We start from the raw sequence: 1,503 nt of genomic DNA, 5'->3' as shown, positions 1-1,503 counted from the left end.
AGCCAGGTGAGACCCTCTCCCCAGCACAACAGTACAGTTCTGGGGAGATCCCTTTTCCCATGTCACTGGTTCTGGGCTGTCCAGGGGGGATTGCAAAGGGCCAGTGGGAGAGGGTCCTGCCTCCACTCCAGTGCCTGATGGACTCTCACGTCATGAGGAGCTCATGGAGCAACAGTCTGGATCTCAGGAGCTGGAGCCTGGCAGGCTGAGGCAGTGGGAAGACAAGTGAGGAGTGCTGGTGAGCTGGTCCTGTCCTCTGTGTCACCTCCGTGTGAGCCCCTGTCTCCTTTCCTCTCTCCTCGCAGGCGTTCCTGCCCCTGCTGAAGAAGGCTGCCCAGGGGAGCGCAGGCTCAGGGCTGAGCTGCAGCAAGGCAGCCATCATCAACATGTCCAGCTCTGCCGGCTCCATTGAGGAAGTCTATTTGTGGGATTATGGACAAGTTGTCTCCTACCGCTGCAGCAAGGTACCACCACACTGCATGGGGATGGTGCAGCAGCACCGTGTGTCCCAGGGAGCTGGCTCCAGCTGCCCTCCCATGCCCTGTCTCCCCGCAGGCTGCCCTGAACATGCTGACCAAGTGCCAGTCCCTGGGGTACCGGGAGCACGGCATCCTCTGCGCTGCTCTGCACCCCGGCTGGGTGCAAACAGACATGACAAGATCAGGATCACAAAAGGTAAGAGAGCTTTTGGCCAAGGTCTGGAAGAACCTCTTTATTTGGGAATGTAGAGCTTCCTGTGGTTGGAACAGTCCCAGGCATGCCAGGCTCTGGGAGAGCCCTTTGGCAGATGCTCTGAGCTAGAGGCACATGAGGGAAGGTGATGGCAGATGCTTCTTGCCCCGTGCTGGCCTCTCCTCACTCAACCAGTCAGCCCCAGGTCCAAGCAATGATCTGCTCCAGGGAAGACCTCAGCTTGGCCTTGGGCACAGGTCTCTGGTTCTCCTTCTTCCCCCACAGCCCCCCGTGACGGTGGACGAGAGGATACAAGGGATGGTGAAGGTGCTCTCCTCCCTCTCCGAGAAGGAGACCGGGACCTTCCTGGACTGGGAAGGGAAGGTTGTGCCCTGGTGAGACCCCTGGCAGTGGGTCCCTTTGCTGCTGCACTGACTTGTGCCTGTGTCTGAATAAATTTGTGCCTGTAAAAACTAAGTAGCACTGTTTGAGCTTTCCTCTTGGTCTGCTTTTAGCTGCCATTGTGAGAGTCTTTGCTAATGCTCTGAGAGAACCCCTCAGAGTTATTTCTGCATATAGCTGAGTTAGGTTGGTCTGAATGTCAGAATCGTTCCTTCTTTTTACCCCCACTGTTCTTAGGGTGTCTGACTGTTAGGAATCAGGACATTCTATGTTCCTAAAGACTACATGTGCACTGTGAACAGCAAGGTTTTGGTTGTGCAGAGCCCCATGTTTCACATATCCGAGGTGAGTGCCAATGAACACAAACTCAACTATGCTGAAGCTGTTGTTCCTGGTAAGAAAATGGATTAAAACTTTTGTCTGCCCTTG

The 1,503-nt window shown here is 55.2% G+C and overlaps 1 protein-coding gene across 1 annotated transcript; it reads left to right on the top strand.

Annotated features, from left to right (window-relative positions):
* Positions 1 to 305: 305 nt before the first annotated feature.
* LOC104512654 (uncharacterized oxidoreductase C663.08c-like) lies at positions 306 to 1,071 on the top strand (the record flags this gene model as incomplete). The annotated part of the gene is made up of 3 exons (XM_010155714.1): positions 306 to 464; positions 556 to 675; positions 958 to 1,071. Coding segments are annotated over 3 exons (393 nt in total), but the record flags the coding sequence as incomplete, so codon positions are not given.
* Between the last annotated feature and the right edge of the window lie 432 nt (positions 1,072 to 1,503).

This window comes from Eurypyga helias, unplaced genomic scaffold (genome assembly GCF_000690775.1).
Source record: "Eurypyga helias isolate BGI_N326 unplaced genomic scaffold, ASM69077v1 scaffold14187, whole genome shotgun sequence".
NCBI lineage: Eukaryota > Metazoa > Chordata > Aves > Eurypygiformes > Eurypygidae > Eurypyga > Eurypyga helias.
Note: the sequence above shows the minus strand (reverse complement) of the source record. Positions and strands in the feature narration are given on the sequence as shown.